The sequence below is a fragment of the Corylus avellana genome, chromosome 1, assembly GCF_965113065.1.
Source record: "Corylus avellana chromosome 1, dhCorAvel1.hap1.2, whole genome shotgun sequence".
In the NCBI taxonomy this organism is placed as follows: Eukaryota; Viridiplantae; Streptophyta; class Magnoliopsida; order Fagales; family Betulaceae; genus Corylus; species Corylus avellana.
In genome coordinates, this window is record NC_142490.1 from 1,426,173 (window position 1) to 1,447,468 (window position 21,296).

The 21,296-nt window shown below is 38.5% G+C and overlaps 4 protein-coding genes across 7 annotated transcripts; 3 read left to right on the forward strand and 1 right to left on the reverse strand.

Annotated features, from left to right (window-relative positions):
- LOC132171144 (GDP-mannose 4,6 dehydratase 1) lies at positions 1–1,149 on the forward strand (the record flags this gene model as incomplete). The annotated part of the gene is given in 1 exon segment (XM_059582384.2): positions 1–1,149. A coding segment is annotated over 1 exon segment (983 nt), but the record flags the coding sequence as incomplete, so codon positions are not given.
- On the reverse strand, positions 1,060–5,051 carry LOC132171145 (uncharacterized). 2 transcript variants are annotated; one of them, XM_059582386.2, is made up of 7 exons: positions 4,882–5,051; positions 4,689–4,769; positions 4,428–4,512; positions 3,007–3,095; positions 2,322–2,433; positions 1,664–2,055; positions 1,060–1,351 (listed from the first exon to the last, which is right to left on the reverse strand). In XM_059582386.2, exons 1-6 carry the CDS (start codon positions 4,915–4,917, stop codon positions 1,823–1,825), a joined length of 636 nt encoding a protein of 211 aa, XP_059438369.1. In that variant the 5' UTR covers positions 4,918–5,051; the 3' UTR covers positions 1,060–1,351; positions 1,664–1,822. The 2 variants fall into 2 exon arrangements, with proteins under 2 accessions (XP_059438369.1, XP_059438368.1); XM_059582385.2 differs by having other exon boundaries at positions 4,689–4,772.
- Positions 5,052–6,719: 1,668 nt separating this feature from the next.
- Positions 6,720–13,540, forward strand: LOC132168715 (uncharacterized). Of its 3 annotated transcripts, none has more exons than XM_059579740.2 (11): positions 6,720–7,177; positions 7,537–8,603; positions 8,674–8,763; positions 8,842–9,300; positions 9,730–9,847; positions 9,967–10,128; positions 10,255–10,511; positions 10,629–10,719; positions 10,814–10,866; positions 10,950–11,034; positions 11,122–13,540. In XM_059579740.2, exons 1-10 carry the CDS (start codon positions 6,943–6,945, stop codon positions 11,016–11,018), a joined length of 2,601 nt encoding a protein of 866 aa, XP_059435723.1. In that variant the 5' UTR covers positions 6,720–6,942; the 3' UTR covers positions 11,019–11,034; positions 11,122–13,540. The 3 variants fall into 3 exon arrangements, with proteins under 3 accessions (XP_059435723.1, XP_059435724.1, XP_059435725.1); XM_059579741.2 differs by having other exon boundaries at positions 9,730–9,844; XM_059579742.2 differs by having other exon boundaries at positions 7,540–8,603.
- Positions 13,541–17,950: 4,410 nt separating this feature from the next.
- On the forward strand, positions 17,951–19,108 carry HIS1-3 (histone H1-3). Its single transcript, XM_059582027.2, has 2 exons — positions 17,951–18,212; positions 18,424–19,108. Exons 1-2 carry the CDS (start codon positions 18,036–18,038, stop codon positions 18,949–18,951), a joined length of 705 nt encoding a protein of 234 aa, XP_059438010.1. The 5' UTR covers positions 17,951–18,035; the 3' UTR covers positions 18,952–19,108.
- The last annotated feature ends 2,188 nt before the right edge of the window (positions 19,109–21,296 follow it).

Consider the following 21,296-nt stretch of genomic DNA (forward strand, 5'->3'; position numbering starts at 1 on the left):
TGCTGGACAAGGGGTACGAGGTGCACGGGCTGATCCGGCGGTCCTCCAACTTCAACACCCAGCGCATCAACCACATCTACATCGACCCACACAACGCGCATAAGGCCCGCATGAAGCTCCACTACGCTGACCTCACCGACGCGTCCTCGCTCCGCCGATGGCTCGACACGATCCGCCCCGACGAGGTCTACAACCTCGCCGCCCAGTCCCACGTGGCTGTCTCCTTCGAGATCCCCGACTACACGGCCGACGTTGTGGCGACTGGGGCCCTCCGCCTCCTCGAGGCCGTCCGGTCGCATATCGCCGCCACTGATCGGACCCACATCAAGTACTACCAGGCCGGGTCGTCTGAGATGTTCGGGTCGACGCCGCCTCCCCAGTCGGAAACGACGCCGTTCCATCCCCGGTCCCCTTACGCCGCCTCCAAGTGCGCGGCTCATTGGTACACCGTGAACTACCGCGAGGCCTACGGGCTATACGCGTGCAATGGGATACTATTCAACCACGAGTCGCCCAGGCGGGGCGAGAATTTTGTGACCCGGAAGATCACGCGGGCCGTAGGTCGGATCAAGATCGGGCTTCAGAGCAAGCTCTTCCTGGGGAATTTGCAGGCCTCGAGGGACTGGGGTTTCGCTGGGGACTACGTGGAGGCGATGTGGATGATGCTGCAGCAGGACGCGCCGGACGACTACGTGGTGGCCACGGAGGATTCGCACACGGTGGAGGAGTTCCTGGAGGTGGCGTTCGGGTATGTGGGGCTTAGCTGGAGGGACCACGTGGTGATAGACAAGCGCTACTTCAGACCCGCCGAGGTTGACAATCTGAAAGGGGACGCCGGCAAGGCCAAGAAGGTGCTTGGTTGGAAGCCCAAGGTGGGGTTCGAGCAGTTGGTGAAGATGATGGTGGACGAGGACGTTGAGTTGGCCAAGAGGGAGAAGGTGCTCGTGGATGCAGGGTACATGGATGCCCAGCAACAGCCCTAATCATGGGGCTATCATTTTTTGGTTCAGATCTCAATCTACTGGGCTTTTGGGTTATAATGTGCTTTTTTCAAAGAGCTCAATAGTATTTGATTCCGTAATTTATGTGGTTATGGTGTTTTAAGCTATTATTAATTTGTTAAGTTATGCATTGTTTGATTTTCTGTAAGCACCCATTGATTTGATTCTATCAAAATCCATACTTGTTCCTTTGGTATTCTTCTTCTTCTTCTTGGGTTTATCGAATCATATTCGTATGGGGGAAGCTTGAGATCTTGGCAGTTTTGAACAGTGAGGCTCTTTTGGGTATCCCGGATATGATCATATCGATTTGAGAGAAATGGAAGTTGTTCAATGTTCATCATATCTCTCTGCAATAAATTCAAAAAAGCAAAATTAAATAAGTCACATGATGCGTCTGAAAAGAAATATTCATTCAGCAAATTCAGTTTTCACAAAGCTTTGGCCTTGTATCAACAGAGCGAACCTGTCATTGTGCCCAAAGAAAGCGAAGTGCAATGAATCTGGGTGGGGCTTCCCGTTGCCTTCACTGTCCTTTAGTTTTTCATTTTTATCTTTTTTTAAGAGTGAATAAACCGTAAATGCCCCTTTTCCCCCTCTCCCGCTTTGACTAAAAAAAAAAAAAAAACTGTAAATGCCTGAGAGTGACGAGAGTCAATAACCTTTTTGTCTCATATGATGAATGCTTCATTGAGATTTTTACAAGAGTCGTCCAAATATCAGTCAGACATGTATGATAAAGCTGTTCTGGTTAGCCACTAAGGATTAACTTCAATCTCAATCAATGAAAATCTTTTGACTATACACGGGAACAAAAGTATCTATGAGTCCAACTTGGCTTCCGTCGATGGCAGAGTTTTGGTCAGATCTTTTGGCAAAGAAGAAGAACCAGGGCTGATTTCTGAGTCGGCAGTGGCAATTGCAAATGGCTTGATGGATGACCGAAGAGATTCTGGCCCCTCAGAAGCAATTCTCTTGCACAATGCATCACAGTTACTAATAACCTCCGTTAACCTTCCTTTAAGCTCCCCAATCTCCACCTGCAATGCATGAACTGCATGCATTTTCCCAAGGCAAAAAGTCAATAGATCTCCATAATAATTAGAGAGCAGAAGCATGTGCAAAGCAGTAGTCCCGGTTAATCTGTCCTTCCTTCCTAATTCCTAAGATGTAAAACAATGGACCCCATGCAAGATGGAACTGAGATTCGCCATTCACTGGGTCCATCAGATTCCCCCTCCATCAATTGATTCCACAATGCATTTGTTTGTTGTGAGCAACTGAACTATTCACAAAGTGAGATTTTGACTAATCAATTACCTCCTGATAAATGTTGTGAAGTTGACTTCATTGCCGACACTGAATAATTAAAACGTTGTAGAAGTTTAACTGCCAAAGCATCTGCAACTTCTATCTTGTTTTCTATCTCTTCCTGCAACAATTATTCCCAAATTAAGCTGAATGTAGGACCAACAAAAAAAAAAATCATAGTTTTCATAAAGCAATAAGAACAGGAAACGGGTTAATTTCCCTAATGTGATGCCAGTACTTAACAAGACTGAATACTGGCACAAAAGCTTTTTCCGTGAGAGTCTAAAAGTAGTTTTGATCCAGCCAGTGGATCTGAACCATGTTACGATGGTTGACTGACCATTTTTACTTTTTCACCTCCATAATTGATGACCAAGCTACATGTTAAAGAAGTTCAAAATCAGCAAATCTTGGAATAAAATTGAATTTAATTGTGAACATGCCAGAATCCGAGTTTTTACAAGGATCTTAGATTAGATCAAAATTATTTGTTTCTGAAGCAGATCTGAATCCCATCATCATAGTATCAGAAACAAACTTGAATTTTAATCCAATTGCAGATCCACGTGGCACGTCCGATTTAGGATCTTAAGGATCCATTGCAGATCTAATCTATCACATGCCTTGCGCAGTGCTGAAGTCATCTTCTCGTTAGTTAAACTGCTAGTGAACTCAAAAAATTTCTAAGTCAAACCTGTTTTTTGCTAATCATTTGAGCCTTTGCATCCTGCCAATCACGGTACATAGAGAAGAGCTCCAGCAGCACCTTCGGATCTACGGTAGCTATTTCAAACATAGAAAAGAATAATGAATTAGCTTCACAACTGAACTGTTTCCAGCTTAAAAAGTTATAAATAGCATTGCAACAATTTAACTAAGAGGAAATAAATACCCCAAAAGTCATTCATGGAACCAGGATGCTTAAACATTTTGTGGTCAGTTGGTGCATGGGATAGAGATAAACGACAACAATGATTAAGTTTCTTCAATGTTTTGCATTTAAATCATAAATGTATTCTAGCAAGATGTGACATCGTGGCTCTTTGTTAATGTTTGTGACCCATAATAAGTGAACAATTCAGACATAAATGACGAAAACCCTTACACATGATGGTTAAGAACTTAAGATGGATAAGAACATCCACATTGGGCAGATGTGCAACTGGGTGGGTTGGGGAGGGGGTGAGAGGGGCATGTAGTGGGGACAATATTGTCAAGGAGGTTTTTATTCCAGAAATTCTCATCTTCACAATGAAAAATAAGGGAAGAAATGAGGGAGGGAAGGGGCTGCCTTTATGGAGATGGTGATTGAAAGCACTTCTGCCAAGCTTATCACACAGACAATTTGCAAGAAATTCAAAGTCAGAAATATCCTTGTCTTGATCCTCCATTATCCCCTCCTTTTACTAATGAGCTGCCAGCTTCAGCTGGACTTCTAGAATAAAGCTTTTTCCATGCGTGACCTGAATTCAGGCCCCATCCTTGTAAAAAGAATCATTAGTCCTCTAATACATTGGTGTTAGAAACAAGAAACCATTATCATTTCTGCATCTATTCAGTACCAGCAACAGGTTATGAGTCTATAAAATTGATACTCAATTTAGATACAGGAACACTAAAGTTCTAATAAGAACAACTTTTCTTGTTCCCAATCAAAATAGAATATGAGAACAAGGCAGAGGAGCTCCTAAAGTGAAAACTGAAAAATTGGTTAAAAAAAATAAAAAGAGGAAAACTTAAAATTAACCATCATGATTTCCTATCATTTAGCCACCCATCCAATGCACCATTAACAGGTTTCAGTGAGACCATATATGTGCTAGACAGTAACCCTATATGATATTACCACAACTTGGGGGCCTCTGATATCAGTTGCTTCAGTAAGAATTAGAATCTGCCTAAAACAATAAAGCTCTAATTTGAAGTTATTTTGAAATTTAGATTCCTGGGTTTTTGTTTGTAAGGACTACAACCTGGTTTTTCCTCGCAGAACCAACTTCCTTGTCTAGTTATGCCATTAACATGTGGCTCTAAAAACAAGCAAGAGTTACAGACAGTAATTACAAATCAGCAAATAGTAGAATTTGAGCAATATATCCTCTTAAAGAAGCACACCTGGAACCGAAGAAGACGAAGGTTTCCTCACCAATATGTCAGTCAAGCTACTCTCCGCCGGTGGTGCCGTCAGTATTGGTGCTGTCTACAAATTATAAGCCAAAATAACTTAGAAACAAAAAAATTTCAGAGTCCAAATTCGAATCATTTGTCACAACGTCCTAAGGTAGCACTTTCCTTGTTCATTAAAATACTTAATTAATAAATACCAAAACCCTATTAACAAAACACAAATTTGAAAATATGCATTCGAAGACATACTACTTTGAGGGATTTGAGCGTCTCTAAGATGGGATCTGCGATCTCTGATTGTTCGGATACGGTGGAGATTTCGTCGGCCAGCTTCTTCGCGTGCAGTGAAACAAGACGTTAATGTAACAAATTAGCGATGAATTTAAACAGCATGCATTTAGTGGAGGTAATCTTGGAAATTTAGGTGTGGTTGAAGAGCTACCTGTGAGCTTGAGAGTGTGGAGTCTGAGGCACCCATGGCTGCCAGGTGGTGCTTTCAGGTTGCGATCGAAACGCGTCGCTCAAGAGATGTTATTGTGTCGTGTAGCTGCGTCCGATCATCGCCTTCTTCGGATGGAAGGTGAAGAACGGACTCTGCAAGCGATTTTTTGCTAACTTAAGTACGGTATAAAAAATATAATTGGTTCCGGATGGGTTTCGGGTACAACGTCTCGACTTGACCCGCTATTACAATAAGCATAATGAGAAAAAAAAAAAAAAAACTTTCTTTCGAATCAATGGTTTTCTTTAAAAAATTAATAGCTAAAATAGGAAATATAACTATTTTAAGTTATATGAAATGGTTCTGCTTACCGACCAAAAGAGAATAAGCTCACAAACTCAATGATAATTTAAAAAATTTTAAAATTTTTTTAAAAAATACAATAAGAAAACAATCATTTTCCATGCTAAAAATACTATCAATTTTATTATAATTTTTCTAAAATGTGACAATAATAACTACATTAAGGAAATACATAGAGTGGGGGGAAGGAAATTACAACTCTCTCCTACCTGCTTCTTTTTTCATTCTCCTCCCTTTTTTCGTATCCACCGTAGATCGACTGGAGCGCATGTGTCAATGGTCATCGGGGTACTTTCTAGCAATGAATAGCTAGCCGAGGGTGGCGTATGAAACATGTGAGGTTGTGTTGGGTTTTTGTTGTTATTGTATTTTCGTTGTTTTTAAATAATAATGTCTTCTCTCTAAATATACTTTTAGTTAAGTTTTGTTTTCATTAATCCTTACGAATAATGGATTTGATTTTCGGTCGGTCATTTGTTTTCTTATACTTCTTTTTTCTGGAAGCAAACCATAGACCAATATCGGAGGAATTATAAAGCATAAAAAACAATTGTCATCATGTTATAAGCAGCGAAGGAAATTGCGTTTGATAAAACACTATTAGCGGAAATGAAAAAGCCAAGAAATAAACGACATAGAAGCACTTCTTTTTTCTGGAAGCAAACCATAGACCGATAGCGGAGGAATTATAAAGCCTAAAGAACAATTGTCATCATGTTATAAGCAGCGAAGGAAATTGCATTTAATAAAACACTAGTAACGGAAATGAAAAAGCCAAGAAATAAATGACATAGAAGTGGATAGAGATATGATTTGTCGAAATTTTTTGTAGATTTAAAACTGATTGGGACGATGATATTTCATAGATATTACCTTATAATAGCCCGATAAGCTATTGTGTGCGTCATAGATAATGTTTGGGTTATTATTTTCAAATTATATCTTTAACATTGTATCAAGCATTTCGCCCAATTTGATTATTATATCAATAAATATATAACTCGTTAAAAAAAATTAAAAAAAAAATTTTATTTTTTTTAACGGAAAAATATTAACTGTTAAAATGCTGACTGATAAATTTTTATAACTACCACGTCAATTTATAAAGAGTATATGCTCTTGTACCAAATTACAGTGCTTAGTATGAGTGAAAATGTGGTGCCTAGGTGATGTTTAAAAACAACATGTTTCATATATATATATATATATATATATATATAGAGAGAGAGAGAGAGAGAGAGAGGCAGTTAGCGGTTTTGAAAAAAACATAAAACCGTAACTACTTAGGCAGTTAGCAATTTTTGCTAACCGTATTTAAAAGTGATTATCTATTGATGGTTAGTGCACTTAGAGAATTCCCAACGAAAGATCCATATTTTGATTATCTATTGATGGTTAGCCGGTCAGCCTTTTTTATCCCTAATATTGGTTAGGATAATAGTGGTGAAAATGAAATCTAATAATGCAGGCCGTCGTGTCCCAAAAATAGCCACAGGCCCATGTCCGCTAAACCTCGAGGACCCGGTGATTCCAACGCAATCGTCAACACTACCCATCCGAAGTTCCAATCTTCTCGCATTTCAACTATCTATATACCAAGCTCTTCTCCATCAAAACCCTGTCCATTAAATTTAATTATTTAAGGGTTTCAAGCTTCAATCCGAGAGCAATTTCACTTTCCGATTGCCGTGTACCAGCATGAGAACTCGTAATTCGGATACTCCTAAACCGGCGACTGCGAAGAAAACGCCGCCACCAAGGAAATCGGCGACCAAAACGCCTCCGAATCCTCCCGATTCGGGCGCGGGTTTGGATACTCCAAAATCCGCCGAGGCGAAGCGCCCCCCCGCCACCAAAGCGAAGCCGGTGAGGAAGAACGAGACCGCAACCCCACCGAGCACGGGTTCCGATTCGAAACCCCAACAGTCATCAGGTAATGATCAAACTCTGTTAATTGATTAATTGTTTGTTTGAGTACTGGTTTTAGTTTCTCGGTGAAAGTCCTGTTTGGATTCCACTTCTTGTGGACTCGTTGAGAATGATTCTTATCTAGTTCATGGCCTATTAGAAGTAGAAGGCACCCTGGTAGGATCCCCGTGGAATGAAACAAATATAGTGTAATTCGTTAGTGTTATAGTGGTTGTTGATTTCACTAACAGAAATCAGCTTAATCGAATAGTCCAATTAGGTTTAATTGTGCGTGTATGTATTTATTGGCGTTCTTATGTTACTACTGAAATCGTAATATGTAATTTATGGGCTGCATACTTAGCTTACGTTGTTTTGAACTAGTAGCAGAGGAGCCCAAAGCATCAGGTGATGGTGCTCAGGTGACTCCAGGCACAAAAGTCGTTAAGGTGACAAAAAAGGTGGTGAAGAGGATGTCTGGGAGAGCTAAGACGCCCACTTCGGCAAAAGGTGTTACAACGCAGACACCCAAATCTGGGGAATCAGTGAAGGCAAAAGTTGAAGAATCTCGGGAGAAGGAGGATCTAGAGGAAGCCACTGTTGAAAATGTTGGAGAATCTGGGAAGAATGAAGAGACCGTGACAGAAGTGGGGGAGCCTGTTGTTGAAAACACTGGTGATTCTGCGAGGAAGGAAGGAACTGTTATGGAAGTGGAGGAAACTGTTGTTGAAAGTTCTGTGGAAGTGGAAGAACCAGTTGCTGAAAATATTAGTGTATCTGCAAAGAAGGAAGAAAGTGCAATGGAAGTACAAATAGCTGCTATTGCAAATGTTGGAGATTCTGTAAGGCGAGAAGAGCCTGTTGTTGAAGAGGTTGCAAAATCAGCTGAGGATGAGGAAACTGATGGTGCAAAGGACGGAGAGGAAGTTATCGAGGAAAAAGAGGAGGATACAAGAGGTGTTGGAAATAACGAGGAACCCAATGTTGATCCTGTTAACATGGGAGAAAATGTCATAGAGGACTTCCGTGAAGAAGATGCTCAATTTGTGAAGGAGTATGGGAGTGATGAGGGAATTGAAGATTACGGCGATAGAGTGGACCTTGGTGAACATGGGGAAGACGAGCTTGTTGAGGATGATCCGGAGGAGCCTGCTGAGTATGATCCAGAGGAGCCTGCTGAATATAATGAGGGATTGGAAGAAGAATGCAGGGAATTAACAGCTGTTGCTAAGGAGCGTAAGATTAAAAAAGAGCATGAGATATTTGTCGGTGGGTTGGATCGGGATGCAGAGGAGGAAGATGTGAGAAAGGTCTTTGAGAGGATTGGAGAGGTAGTTGAAGTTAGGTTGCATAGGGATCCATCTACTAATAAGAATAAGGGGTATGCATTTGTGAAGTTCGCTAATAAGGAGCATGCACAGCGGGCTTTGTCAGAAATGAAGAACCCTGTTGTATGTAACTATTCAATACATTTTGTTTTGCACATTTACACTTTTCATTCTAATTCCTTATTGTCTACAGATTCATGGAAAGCGGTGCGGAACTGCACCCAGTGAGGACAATGACTCGTTGTTTCTGGGTAATATCTGCAATACATGGACTAAGGAAGCTGTAGGTATCAAAGAATTGCTATTTAAATATTTATTTCTTAGCTTCTGTACTGATTCTTGATACTAAATTCAATGACAGATCAAACAGAAGTTGAAAGAATACGATGTGGAAGGTGTTGAAAACATCACTCTTGTTCCAGATGTTCAGCATGAGGGGTTGAGCCGGGGTTTTGCATTCCTTGAGTTCTCTTGCCATGCGGAGGCCATGCTTGCTTACAAGAGGCTTCAAAAGCCTGATGTTGTTTTTGGCCACCCTGAGAGAACTGCCAAAGTAGCTTTTGCTGAACCTTTACGTGAGCCTGACCCAGCAGTCATGGCCCAAGTGAAGTCAATCTTTCTTGATGGGCTTCCGCCTCACTGGGATGAAGACCATGTTAGAGAGCAGCTTAAAGGTTATGGGGAGATTGCACGAATTGTCCTGGCCCGGAATATGTCAACAGCCAAGAGAAAGGATTTTGGATTTGTTGATTTCTCTACCCATGAAGCTGCTGTTGCTAGTATTGCTGGTATAAACAATTCACAACTGGGTGATGGGAAGGTATTTCTTATTTGAAGTATTTATTTTCTTGTTTATTTTTTCTCTCAATTATGTGTGCACCTTAAAAAGAAAACATGATACATCAGAGATTGATAAGGGACGGGCACATTGGAACGATATAATGGTTGATTGCATGGTTTTAAAACAGACCACCGAAAAAGAGGGTGGTGGGTGGGTGTTGTAATGTCCTTAAAATGAATTGATCTATACATTCATACAGAACATACATAAATACGTAGATGTATACGTTCACCCCCCTCCCACACACACACAAATATATGTATATATATATTTAGCTTTTACCAGTCAGGTATACACGACTGTGTATATGCAGGTGCATGAGAATAGTAATATTTGACATAATTTATCTTTAAACTCTTGTTGTATTATTAATTAAGTGCATTACACTGTTGTCATATGAACTGCTAGATGAAAGTGAAAGCAAGGCTTTCAAATCCTTTGCCCAAAACACAGGCTGTGAAGGGTGGAATGTGTGGTGGATTTCGAATTGGCCATGGCAATGGTGGAGCAACGTCAAATTTTGGTGGTTTGTTTGTTTTTTTATTCATTTATTTGTGAGAATTTGATCTTTGTATAACTGTATGTAAAGCTTTTTTGTTTTTTTGCTTTAATTTTTGTTTTCATTCAACTTCCTGTTGCCTACAGGAAGGGGGTTTGGGCGGGGAGGACAGCCCTTTCACCGTGCAAATTTCCAACGGAATAGGGGTTTCTATCAAGGTGGACGTGGTCAAACTAGTAGAATGGGTTTTCCAAATAAATATGATAATCCATATAATGAGTTTCATGGGAGGCAATTTACTGGACGAGGTTATTTGTTGAGCTCACTGTCTTGTTTTTAGACAAGCATTCTCTCTCTCCCACCAACAAAAAAATTGACATCTTATAAATAGCTGTTCTGTTAGTTTATAATAAATTCTTCTTCTTCAAAAGCAGGGGGAAGAAGGGATTCATATAGAGGTGGTAATTATGCATCTGGTGTGGGACGTGCGGTCACTGCCCCTTCAAGACCTAATCTTGATCGACCCTGGCATGGTGCCCCTTATAGAGGCAGTGGGATGCATTTTCCTTCTAGGAGGCAACCATATTCTCCGGAGAGACACTTTGACAGACCTTTCATTGGAAGGCACTTTGATGAGCCTTTTTTTTATGACGACGATGCACATGGGATGAAGCGCCCGTTTTATATGACGGTGTGTTTTTCTTTTTCTTTTTGGCTTCATTTATTTTAATTTAAATTGTGTGTTTTCATAATCTTTACTGACTTCTATAGTATCTTTACTTGTTGACGTAATGCTTCTGGGTTTTAGGACCCTGATCCTGATTACATGGAGCCTAATAGGTTTCGCCCGCGTTTGGATTACGCTGATACATCTGCTTTTCGTGCAAACAGCTATCGTGGTATGATTTTTATGTTCGGTATTGAATTTTTCTTTTCTTTATCTTGACATGTTCTTTACATCAGATGGATCATTTAACTGGCTTTATGTTCCAGATGCTTATGGAGCTGGCAGCAGTACCTACCCCCATGATTATTATGGCCCTGATGTGAGAAATCCCTATCAGCTTATTTAATTTCACTTGTTACATTGACATTTCAATAATATTTTATTGTCAATTTCCTGTTGCAGTATGGTGGAGGTCCATATTCATCTTTCTATGGGAGTGACCGCCCATATGGCAGTGGCTATTACTATTAGATTCTAGGAATCAGTGGTAATACAGTACTTTCAATTTCCAAATTGTAGTCCATTATTGTGAATTCTCTTCTATTAATGTTTCAGAGGTTCATAATTGTTTTAGGTGGGCTTGGAAATGCGGGATACACTTCATAATGATGAACAAGTGACTTGCTGCTAGAAAGAGAATGATGCTGTTTAATCGTGCTCCTGATTGCATCAGAAAAGTTGAAGTAGCATTATATATTCCCTGCGTGTCTTCGTACTACTTTCCTCTAGTTCTTCACCTCTCTTACTCTTTTGTTTCCTCTCTATGAAGTTTTTGGTAGAATATCTTGGGTTTTGATGCTTATAGTTTAGGATGTGTCCCAAGGACCTTGACTAAGAAGTGATGTATTTTCTTCTGGTGGAGAATGGATGGACCTGCCCCTTTAGCCTTAGGTATCAAAATCTTGAGGATTTCTGATATGGGCTGTTGTGTTAAAGTGCAAAAGTTTGATTGCTTTGTTGATGATACAATCTTGATGCTTTGGGAAACTTACTTGAAGTCAAGAGTTTCAGATTGAGGTTTTACCTTTTCTTTTGGTGGAGGTGCCAAGATTAAAATTTTTAAATGAGGATGGGGGCTTTTTGGAGAATACCTTGAGTGTTTTTCCGGAGAGATAAAAGGTTTCAAAACTTGCATGCATGACAGAGAGTTATATAATTTTGATAAAATTCTGGAACTTGCAATATTGTTGGAGGTATTTATGGATTGGGCAGGATTTTGTTCTTATTTATTGTTGATTTGAGGTAAAGGAGAGAAAGGGGGCGGGGGGCAATTTGTCCATGATTTTTTTCTGCTGAAAGTATATATTAAACATTATGCATTTAATCTGAAAAGCTGGTGTTTCCCCTTTATGGAATCAAGATCAAACCCATTTTGTTTTGATGCCTCCATGGGTACCACAAGTGGTTGAGTGATAGATCTGTGACATATAGTACTTGATCAAGTTCATTATCACATGTTTTCCACGGGAGAGCTCTATGGTATTTCTACTAACTGGCATCGTTTGGTGTGCTTAAGACTTGTAGTCCATTTTGTTTTTTGGGTGAGACAAATCTGTGTTTCCAGGTGATGGTTGTTAAGGTTCAATTGCATCCCAATTTTGATTTCTACCATGATACTGGCAAGTAATAATGTAGAAACAATATCGGTTTCCATTGCCAAATTGAAGTTTGATATGAAAAGACATGCTACTTGAACTTAAGATGGTTGAATTGCTTTTCTAGAGTGTTAACATTTCTGGTGGTGATGTGCAATTTCTCTGTTCCTTCATGAATTGAGGACAGGATCTTGAATGCGCTCTTTTGGTTCGCGACTGAATCAGCAGTAGTGAGCTAAATGGTTTGGATAGTCAGATTTTTTCTAAGGTATAATAGCTAGTGTTTGTAGTTTTAGAGGTTATGATTGTATTGAATGTTGTTAGTGGTCTTAGGGTTGCTTACTAATGGAAACAGAGACGCCGGACATTATGGCTGTTTCATCCTTTTTAGGTTATAATCTTAGGGTCTGTTGGAAATTGATACATTGGATGTTACGACCATATCATGGTAGTAGACTGAGGTAGACTGAGGTGAGTGTGATTAGGGTTATTTTGGCATGGTTGTTTCAAAATATTTGAATATTTTGCTTTCGGTGGATTAATATAAAAATATTTTATGTCAATGTCACAATGAATATCCACCATCTGACAAACGACCAAGTATTTTTAGCTCTTCACTTTTGGTGGACTTAACCGATATATATAATATTACACATAGTGATTGATAAATTATGATCTTTTTGTATCTCCATATATTGATGCTTCCAGTATCTAGAAAGAATTATTTCCCCAACTTTTTTCCCTCATCTTGTCTGCTTACCAGTCCCAAATACTTGATCAAACTATTGTTGTGAGGGAAAAGCTGAATCATGGAGAATTTAGCATTGATAGAATGAAAAAGGTTGAGATATCATTTACTTTTATTGTTTTTTTTTTCTCTGAATATTGGTATATTCCATTTGAAATCTTGTTACATAAGCTCTATTAAAGGATTTTAAAACATGCATTTGTAACTTCTTAAAGTTAGTCTTTTTCATAATTATTATGTTGTTTAAGTAGATGCTTGACAGCAAAGGGTCCACAGTTGAGCAAGAATGGTGGTACCTCCTTGCCTGACACTGTAGAATTAAGAGTGGCTACATATTCCAGGTATTTAGACTGGTGCATTTATGACATCTTGCAAACATATGGTTTGTTGTCTACAAAGTCTCTTATTCAAGTCAAGTCCTCCAGCCTAGGTTATACCTTTTCTGATTGATGCTAAGTTTCAAGGTCATTATGGTTCCTGCTTGTAGTGTTTTCTTATTATTTCTTCATTTTGTCTTGAAAAAGAAAATATTTTGGGTGACCTAGCAGCTCTGAATTTTACCGGGCATTGGTGAGCTGGATCAGTGATTCAGTGGGATGTAAAAACATGAAAGTTGAACTAGCATAATGTATTACTGCTAAGTTGGTTTTTTTTTTTTTTTTTTAAAAAGATTTAATATGAAGAATTTCATTGGTTTAGAATTCGATTTAGTCATACAAAAAATTTAATTTGCATTACAGCTGCGCTATGATCAATCATTTCAACCTTGGACTAGAGTTGGGTATGGTTCTCATTTTATCTTTGTTTTATTGCTTGGCTTTCTAATTTTTACCATAGAACTTACATAGTTACACGGTATTTTTTATGTCCTAAGCATCGAATTTTTACTTTGCATGTAGTAGTAGCTCATTTGAGCCACAAGACACACAGGTCTCTACTTAATAATATATATTTGAGAAGGACAAAGTTTTCTTTCAACTTGGTCTATTAAAACTGAGATCTCTTTTTAGAGCATGTGATTTTCACTTGCTCTAATTCTAGATGTCAATCTAATAAATTGAGTTGGAGAAATTTCTTTTGAACTTGTTTGGAGGAAAACATTGGTCATTTGAGAAATTTACACAATCAAAATTGCCCTTCGATTGTGCATGCACTCAATTAGTTAGAAATGTCCAATTATAGGACATATCACCTGTCTAGGCCATAACAGGCATGTTCTGGCTTGACATGCTCTGTGCCGGAACATGCTCTGTGCTGGCGGCCTGCATCATTGCTTTGCAACAAGGCCCAATTAAGCAGGTTGAATTAGTGAGTTGCAAAATACAATTATGGGAAGGTAGTTTGAGGTTCTAGGTTTTAAAATTGACAAATAATTTTTTGTGATATGTATGCGTAACAAATGACTCCCTCCATACGAATTCTGCCTTTTTTTATTATAAAAAAAAATAAATTATTTTTTATTTTAATGGGGTCATTATGAAATAACAAATTTATCCTTAATTATAAATTTTTTTTTTAAAAAAAAATACTAGAAAAAGAGCTTGCATTGGTGTTTAGGGGGTTTGAGTGGACTTAAGTATTTAGGGAAGAGTGTCGAGAAGGAGCTTTCTTTGAGCAAGCTGGACTTGTTATAGGAGGGATCGAACTTTTCGATCTTCTAGTGGTCTTAAGAAACTATTCTTTTCTTTAAATCATTTCATTTCAAAACCATTTTTCTTAGTTCTTACAAACCGATCAACCCCATGGCTATGGTGGCCAAGCAGCTCCACTTGCAGCAGAATTAGAATTATCAGAATATTCTCCTCATTGATCAGCCTTCACACGACATCTAGTGCGGTGCACACTTTATCTCTTGGAGCAAGATGTGGTCCTTAATTCGAGGGTTGCTAAAACACCATTAAGCCTTTGGGGATTATTCAATTACCTCCTTTAGTCAATTAAGGGGGTGGTCGGTCACTCCAACGCCAATCCGGGGCTTTTTTTATTTATTTTTATTTTTTAGGATAATTTTGTAATGATCCCGTCAACCGGAATTGTAAGGACCGCATAAGTTATTTTGTCATTTTTAAAAAAAAATCCGAATGAGTTATTTGTCGACTTCAAATTATAGAGACCGATTTAACAATGTATGGAAGCAGAGCAATCCTTTGTGTAATAATAGCCTTGGATGCTTGATACTTCTCTTATTATAATTTGTCTTCCATCCTGCACTTCAAAAACTACGTTGATGGCATGTGCCGTAGCAATTTGTCTTATGCTTGGCATCGTGGCCCTTGAGATATACGGAGTGGACACGTATGACCCCTAAGCAGCTCGCCGACAAAGAAGTCTAGAAAACGACTGCCACTAATCTTTTTAGACAAATTGTTCATTGGAAAGTCTCAATTTTATTTTGTATTTTTTATAGTCTATTAAACTGTGTTTAAAATATTTGTAAAAATTACATGCTCTATATATATATATATATATATATATATATATAGAACTCAACATATGCTGATTTAATTGACTAAATTAAATGAATTCCTTGCAACTCTATATAAGGAAAACTTTGCCCTTTCAAATCTATAGCATAATAACTAGAATTTGTTATTATCAAAACAATATCATACATGCAGATAAATGCTAAAAATTGTATTTTTATCTCATATTTATTTTAAAATGCTGACGTGACAATTCTAATAATAAACCAATCCTTAGATTTTTTTTTTTTTTTTTTTTTTTAACAATAACTAATTTAAAAGTTATTTTTGATTCTCACATCAATATTGTTAAATAGTTTTGAAATAAAAATATAGTTTATAGTGTATTCTTATTTCATACTCACCAGTGTAATTCCTAAGAATATAACTTACATAGAGAGAGAAAAATCAAATTAATTTCCTTTGGAGAGAGATAATTAGGTGATGGTCTTGGTCGGCACCACAGGCTAAGCACCACTGCACAGGGGTGTTATGTGAGCAAGCTTGGGATCGGCTCGTATAAGCTCGGCTCGATTATTAAATGAAACGCTTTGTGAACACAAATTTTGGTTCGAATATTAAATGAAGCAAGCTCGGCTCGACTCAGTTAGGCTCGTGAGCAAGCTCGTATAAGCTCGTGTGTGTGTATATATATATATATATATATATATATATATATATATATATATATATATAAACTAAGTAATACATAATTAATTATAAATCTCATAATTATTAAAATCTTAAAATTGCATTTATATTTAAGCGTTAGAGAATGAAAAATTCTAAACCCTTCGTGATCAAAGAGAGAGAGAGAGCAATCATTAAAAAGACTTCGATTCAATTAGAGCAGACCCAAACGAAAGGAAGAAGAATCAAGCAGAAACTATTGAGGGAGATTGCAAAATGCATAAACTATTGAATAATCAAACAGACCCAAACACTATCACTACCTGTTTGACGAGCGAGAGTGAGAGAGTGGGAAATGAGAGTTCAGGTGGAAGATGCGCTGTGACTGGTGAGGGGGATTGAGAGAGAGAGGTTGAAAAAATATTTTTTTGTAGGGGGCGTTGTCCCAATGCAGTATGAATGCACCCTGTTAACTTGTCCTACATTGTTAAGAAAACATTAATCTCCAAATTTGCTTATCTATAAAAGGATGCATATCCTCTATCTTTGAAACCAAATGCCTTGCTGTATTAACTCAAGCTTCATACTTGACTAGCTAGATTAAGCAAATACTTATATGCAAACTAACTTCTTAAGCCGTTTAAGAGTACTTGAAAGTTAATTTTTTTTTTTAAAAAACAAAAATATTAAATATAAGAACCAGCGAACGAGCTGGCTCGGCTCAACTTATTATTAGCTTGATCTCGATTTTTTTGGCTTGCCCTTGAGCTCGAGCTCGAGTAAAATTTAAACGAGCTAAGCCTGAACAAAGGAAGCTCGTTCAAGCTCGGCTCGTTTACACCGCTATCACTGCACCATCGTGTTCGGCACCTCTTGCCACTGGATTGCATTCAAGTTGCCTTGCTAGAGCAAGTACCACTCCCCCCGGTACAAGTTGATCAAGGCCACAATATAATTCAGGGATGGAGTCAATTTTAAATTTGGGGGATTCAGGTCCAAAAAAAATTTGGGGAGGGATACATTGGCAAAAAATACCTCAAATTATTATTTTTTTACCTTAATTTTTTTTTATTTAATTTTTTTTTTATTGTAATTTGGGGGGAACTAGATTCATTGCCTGTCTTTCCCTAAATCCGTCTTTGACAATATTATTGTGTGCCTAACATTATGATAGTAAGCAGCACAAGACAGTGATGGTGGGTGTTCGTTGGGTTTGATTTTCAAGTTAGAGTTAGGGTGGGGCTTGGAAGAGAGAAGTGGAATCGTAATGAGTTAGCCTAAAAGAGTAGTAAGCGTGAGTCGCGTGACAATGATAGAGCTGGCGGAGCTTGTAATGGTGGTAGTTGTGGTGAGGTTGAGGAAGCATAGAACATTTTACTCTCTAGTTTTCTTTGTTCAATAAAAATGCTTTTCGGTAAAAATCTTCAACCCCAAACACCCATAAGTGAAAATAACATTTTTCAAAATATATTTTACACAATGATAAGAAAAAATATAAATTCAAACAAAGCAGGCCGTTATGACTATATGTTTTGGAATTACCATGGAAAACTGTTTTGGTTTCATGCCTCCATATCACACCCAAATGCTAACCATTTTACTCCATTCAACCCACATTATAATCCCTGGTTTCTCAGCCTTAATCTGAAAAAAAAAATCATTTTGGAATTCCATACCAATCCACAGAAAATCAGTCACAAACCCAATTAGAAAACACACCCTTCTCACACACCATGCAGAAGGAAAACATAACAGAAGGCCACGCTAGAATTCCCATCCCCATTCAGCACACCTGTCTCCCATTTGAACCCACTAACTAAAAAAAAAAAAACCTAACGCTCAGATATTCCTCCACGTGTACGTTCCAGAACTCTCCAAGCACAAAGCTGGCGATCCGCGTGACCCAAAACGGACCAATAAGAAGCCGAGTCTCGCTCGCACACGGATCGCTTCCTCGCTATAAATACCCAGAGAGCCAATTCCAGCGGCGTCAGAGTAAAGTCATATTCTCAGCATTTGTGTGTGAAATTAATTCTCGTTTCTGTGATTCGTAATGTCGGCCACCGAAGAAGTTGCAGCCCCGGCCGTCGAGCAACCGGCGACGGAGGCTCCTGCTGTAGTGGAGCCCAAGCAGAAGGCTGAGAAGCCTGTCAAGGAGAAGAAGCCCAAGGCCCCCAAAGAGAAGAAGCCGAAACAGCCCAAAACCGCTGCTCATCCCCCATACTTCCAGGTATTTTCGCTTACCAAATATTTGATAATATGCATAATTGAATTTTGAGTTTGTCATGTTGATATTGGAAGCTATTTTTTGTACTCTCATGTGAATTTTGATTTTCGTTTCTTGGATCCGAAAATCTGAGAATCGCTTGCATTTTTAGGTCTGAAAACTTGAATTAGAAAAATTCTACAGCCGAATTTAAATGTTTTGTTGATTTTTGCAGATGATCAAGGAGGCTCTGTTGGCTCTGGACGAGAAGAGCGGGTCGAGCCCGTACGCCATAGCCAAGTACATGGAAGAGAAGCACAAGCAAGAGCTTCCATCAAACTACAAGAAGATTTTGGGTCTGCAGTTGAAGAACTCGGCCGCGAGAGGGAAGCTCATCAAGATCAAGGCGTCGTACAAGCTCTCTGAGGCGGGCAAGAAGGTCACGGTCGCAAAGCTCACCAACGCAGAGAAAAAGCCCAAGCCCCAACCCAAGGCCAAGCAGACAACCAAGGCCAAGGCCAAGGCCAAGCCGACTACCAAGGCGGCTCCGAAGGCTAAGGCGGCGGCAGCGGCGAAAAAGCCCGAGGTTGCGGCGAAGAAGCCTGAAACCGCCGTTAAAAAGGCACCGAAGAGGAAGGCGAGCACTAAGATTGTTGGGCCTGGGCCCAAGAAGCCCAAGAAGTCGACCCCTTCTAAGCCCAAGCAGCCCAAGTCCATCAAGTCCCCTGCCGCGAAGAGGGCCAGGAAGGCCGCTGCTAAATAAGTGTTAAAATAGTTTAGGCGTCTCTCTGTCTCTGTGTATAGGAAATGGAATCTCTGGTTTCTCTGAAGCAAGTTTTTGCTTTTAACTTTCAAGCACTAGATGTAATTCTCCCGTAATCTGCTTTTAGGAGTTATAATGGAACTGACATTTTCAGGCTTTTGCTTCCAATGTGCCACTGATTTTTGTTTCTCTTGGAATTAATCAACTATTGGGAATCTTAAAATTAGAAAAGTTCTGCGTTTTTTATTTTCATGCTCCGCCGTTTTTGATTCGGAAACAAATTTCAGTTTCGTTTGCGTTTCAGCTTCGGGGTTATGAAACAGAACGAATGAAATTGCAGAATTTGAATGTGGATCATCTGTTTAAATCTCAGAGGAAGTGAAAGGAAAATTGTTGAGCATTTTGTACCCTCAAATTTTTGAATAACATCCTTAGAAATTGTCTTTCTTATTGCGTTATATGCGTTCATGAACACAACTTGTAGTGAAAGAAAGAGGGAGAATGTGGAATTTTGTGAGATTGTAAAATGGAGCTCATGCTATCAGGATTCAGTCCACCCATTTATTGTTTGATTTATGTGCATACATAGATGCTTTCGTTGTAGTGAAATAAATTGAGAAACTGTTTTTAAATGGGCGTTGCTCTGGTTTACATAATCTTTCGTTATCAAGCTTGAGGATTCTAGAAACTCAATGAGGTGAAACTATTTGGATTTTATGGGTGGGTGTAGCATCATATGATTTTTAACTTTTTTTTCTCTTCTTTGTTATGGTTATATATCTGTTGTTTGGGATTTTATTGATTGGTAATGTGTTTGCTTATGTGAAGGCTGCGAGGAAGTCGGCTCCTACTGCATGTGGAGTCGAGAAACCCCACCGTTACCGCCCGGGAACTGTCGCTCTTCGGTGTCGGTGTGGATGCTTTGTCCAGATTTTTCTACATTAATTTATTCTTGTACTAAATTTTTAATCTATTCTAAGGTGGGAATATAATCCCTAACGTCATTACTTGATATTTGTTCAATTCTAGGTATTTTTGTTGTTTTCCTGTCAGACGAATTTGAGGTTCCAGAGCGCCATGCCAAGAGGGTGGCTATCATGCCAAAGGATATCCAGCTTGAAAGGGCATAAATGTTTTAGCAGTTCTTTCTCGATTTGCTACATTATTGTAATTTGCAAATGTATTTATTAATAATCTTTTTTTTTTTTTTTTTTTAATTCAAGAAAAAAAGTCATTTTTAGTTCTACTTTTTTAGTAGTTGTACGAGTGTTGGCAATTTGTATGTGATGTATGGTGATCTGTATATTTTTGCCATCATAGATCGATGACTTGCTGTGTGTTATGAACAAGTCTTATGATGGAAGTGCTTTGGGAATTGCCTTCATTAATCTCCAGCAATAAGGTTTAGCAGTCAGATGAAGATCCTAAGCCTTAGGCCCTTAATCCCTTTCCCATAAAAAAAATAAAAAAATAAAAACTCTCATTTTGCACTTGCACTTTGAATTGTTGTATTCTGTTTATTGTTGGTTTTGAACACATCTATGACTTTATTGTGAAATTGAATACAGTTGATATCTTTTATTGCGTTTGTGAAAGTGCAAGAGCTCAATTTGCATATCTGTGTTATAGATGAATGTGTTGTATGATGAAGTGCTATTGGATCTGCATTTCTGCTACATGTGACCTACAATGCTCAAAATGAAGGGCTGCTGGATCTGGGTTTTAATGTTCCCTTCATTCAAAACTTGGTACCTTCATAAAATTTTCAAATTGTCCTCTTGGTGCCTAAAGTCTCTGGCTTTGTTTGATCACCTTTTTTATTTTATTTTTTTAATAAAAATATTAACCAACAACTAAAAATATAAAAATTCAAAACTACTTTCACTTTTATGTTACACAAGAACAGTTTTTTCAGACACACAAAAAAACCATTAACAAATGAACCCACTAGTATATTTTTGTCTATTCCCTAACCAGCACGCCTAGAGTCCAATAAAAAATAGTTAGCAAAAAGAGTAGGCATTTATTTACCAGACCAGTAGATGGATAACTTTAGGCTTCGGTTCTTGCATGTTTATGTTGTTATTTTAATAACAGTATACAAGTCGAATCTTAGGTGGGCAAATTGCTCACATTGAATGGATGAATTATAAAGCAACAATGCATTAAACGTAGTTGCAATTTTAGTTAAATTATAAATACTTATTTGGTGAAAAGAAGTTTTATAAATGATTATTGAAAATTCAAAATTATAATAAATGAACATCTTGATGGCCCTTTCAAATGGGGGTCCAAAAGGCTCTCTTCGGCCTGCTCTCTGTTTTAGAGAATGGAGCTGTGGCCTG